The 3,262-nt window shown below is 34.0% G+C and overlaps 1 protein-coding gene across 1 annotated transcript; it reads right to left on the bottom strand.

The window, feature by feature from the left end:
* Window positions 1-1,518: 1,518 nt before the first annotated feature.
* On the bottom strand, window positions 1,519-2,729 carry LOC131632297 (uncharacterized). Its single transcript, XM_058903071.1, has 3 exons — window positions 2,470-2,729; window positions 2,141-2,264; window positions 1,519-1,995 (listed from the first exon to the last, which is right to left on the bottom strand). Exons 1-3 carry the CDS (start codon window positions 2,727-2,729, stop codon window positions 1,519-1,521), a joined length of 861 nt encoding a protein of 286 aa, XP_058759054.1.
* Window positions 2,730-3,262: the final 533 nt, after the last annotated feature.

The raw sequence follows: 3,262 nt of genomic DNA, 5'->3' as shown, positions 1-3,262 counted from the left end.
TGATATCGTAGACTTTATCTAAATTCTATGATTATATTTCCTTATATTATTTGAAATGTTACGTCGAAATTAACTTATTCTCATCGTAGAATTTATCTAAATTCTATGACTATGCCATGACTTAAGAAAAATAGAAATAAAAAATATATAGTAATAAAAAAAGATAAAAAATAGGTAAAACATCCATTTTCCTCCTTTATTTTTTGTCGTGTTCCTTGTATTTTTCTTTAGTTTTTTTGTTTAAATAGACGATTTAGCAACTGATTTTAAAAAAAAAAAGTTGTCGCTAATTAGATAAAAAGAATTAAAATAACATATTTTAAAAGTTAAGGAACCAACGTTATAAAAAAATTAAGGGATAAATCTAAACCCAGAATATAGTTCAGAGATCAAAATAAATATTTTATAAAAAAATATAATAATAAAAGAAAATGTAAAACTCTGACCAATAATATCTTGTTTTTAATTTTCATTTAAAATAAATTTTTAAATTAGATTCTACGAATTCCTTATACAGATTATTACTATCTTAATAAAAAAATTATATTTTTATTAACTAACCACAAAAATATCTATACGTTGCATCTGTTGATAAACTAGAATACTAGTAAACAATTATAAAAAAAATCCAAGAGTGATAAAAGTTGGTGTCAATATTATGGTGAAAACACTTCTATCAAAATCAGTGAAAAAATTTTAAATTAACATGATCATATTAAAAAAACCATTTTTTATCATTTGAAATAATATATGTAAATTTCACTAGATTAGGGAGAAATTATCACTAACTAAAAATATAAATAAAACTCAAATAAAAATGTTTTTCAAAAGTCTAAATTTATACTCATTGTAATACAATTAGATAGTTTAAATTATTTTAAATATGATAATATTCTCTTAAAAAAATATCACACTATATATTTTTTTTTTAATAGACAATGGAATTAAACAAGGGAGTATAAGGGGTATTCTGCCCAAAAACAAAACGGAAAGCTCCTACAACTAAAAACAAACGAGCGGCAGAATATTTCAAATATGAAAATTACAAAGCTCCCCTAACTTATAGAAAGATAAAAGCCAATTAAAAAAAGGATTATATCCGACATACACTCAGAGAAACTAAATAACTCATTCTTGAAAATAATCGCATTACGCTTCAACCATAAACACCAAGTCGTGGCTAACCAAATCACCTCCATTATGGTCCTCTTGGACAAGCTCTTCACTTTTTCGCAAAAGAAGAAGAAACTGACAAACTCCTCAAAAGACAACTCTGGAATGTGGCCTATCCAAACAAACACCCTCCTCCAAATACGTGACGTTGCCTCCCATTCACCAAATAAATGTGATAAAGTTTCCTCTTCTGTCAAACACATGACACAAAGTAAGTCATTATTATCCACCAAAATTCCCCTCTTAAACAATTGATCTTTAGTTGCAATTCTTTTATGAATAGAACGCCAACCGAAAAAAAGAATTTTAGAGGGAACTTTAACCTTCCACAAATTATTCAAAGCTTTAACCAAAGCCGGATTTAGGGGGCCCTGAAAGATTGGCCTTGAAAAGATCATAACATGCCTTAACAGAGAACTCACCTGTCGAATTCTGTCTCCAAACAAAAGCATCCAAGGATCCCGCCTGCGGACACCGCAGTTGCAGCAGCGAAAACAAATCTTGCATCAGAAAAGTGGGAACAGTGTTGTCAGCTGCCAGCATCCGCTGCAGGTCCCACTTCCAGCCCTCAACCTCATAAAACTCGGCTTCAGCAACGGACAGCAGGTGGTTGTCATCCGCCTGAAATAGCTCGGGGAAAGCCTCCGTGATGGGCTGTTGATCCACCCAACAAGCATACCACAACTGGATATCCTCTCCATTCCCCACACAACAATCTACCGCCCCCGCAAAATGTTTGTCAAGCAAGAGTTCATAATTGTCAAAAAAGTAAAACATCTCTCCACCATATGGAGTCTTTCTTTCCCACCACAGATTTATCACCTATTAAAACCTTAAGTTTCACATTTCCATATCTAGCTTTAAGAATTCCACGCCAAACCGCATCATTCTCGGATAAAATCCTCCACTTCCACTTGCTAATTAACGCCGCGTTCATGATTTCCACATTTTTTTACTCCTAACCCACCTTCCTCTCTAGATTTACAAACGGTGTCCCAACACACCCAATGGATCGTTCTTTTGAGATCTCCCCCATCCCACAGAAAGTTGCTTTAAATTGACGGAATCTCTTTGAGCACCTTCGACGGAGCCTTATAGAAAGATAACGAATATATAGGAATAGCATTAAGCACTGAATTAATCAACACCACTCAACATGCTATGCTAAGGTTCTTTCCTCTCCAAATGGCAACCTCTTTCTTAAAAAAGAAATTAATTCTTTCCACATTGAAAGATTCCTAGGATTGCCACCCACTTTAACACCAAGGAACTTAAACGGTAATTTTCCCACTTTACACGAAAGAAATATCGACGCAATCTCCAACATTAATCCCATAAAGATTACTCTTGTGGAAATTTATCCCCAACCCCGACATTAACTCAAAACCCCTAAGAATGGCTTTCATACTCCATAAATTTGCGGTATCTCCCTCTGAAATAATAATAGTGTCATCCGCAAATTGGAGCATATCAACTTCCTCATTAACATTAACCTTAAACCCCCATAATTCCCCTATTTCTTTAGCCTTCCTCATTAGAGACGTGAGGACTTCCATGACCTAAACAAATAAGAAAGGAGACAATGGATCTCCTTGACGAAAACCCTCCTCAACCTTGAAATCCTTAGTTTTATTTTCGTTAATAAGAATGGACATAGTATTGGAAAAATTGAAACATTCCATCCATCTCATCCATCTAACACCAAATCCCATTCGGACTAGAACATATCTCACAAAATTCCAACTAACACGATCATAAGCCTTTTCAAAATCAATCTTTAACACCACACAACTTCTTTTATCCCTTTTGGCAAGATCCATCACCTCATTCACAACTAGGACTCCATCCGAAATACATCTACCCAGGACAAAAGTTGTTTCCCTATAACACATTTAATCTAGCCGCCAAGAGTTTTGCAATAATCTTATACAAACTACCAACGAGACAAATCGGCCTAAACTCGGACAATGATTGAGGATTTTTCACTTTAGGGATAAGAGTAATGAAAGAAGAAGTACAAGCTTTCGCAAGCCTTGCCTTCTCAGAAAAATCTGAAACAAGTCTACCAACATCACCTTTAACTACCTCC

The sequence above is a fragment of the Vicia villosa genome, unplaced genomic scaffold (genome assembly GCF_029867415.1).
Source record: "Vicia villosa cultivar HV-30 ecotype Madison, WI unplaced genomic scaffold, Vvil1.0 ctg.000926F_1_1, whole genome shotgun sequence".
NCBI lineage: Eukaryota > Viridiplantae > Streptophyta > Magnoliopsida > Fabales > Fabaceae > Vicia > Vicia villosa.
This window is presented reverse-complemented; position numbering and strand designations above follow the sequence as displayed.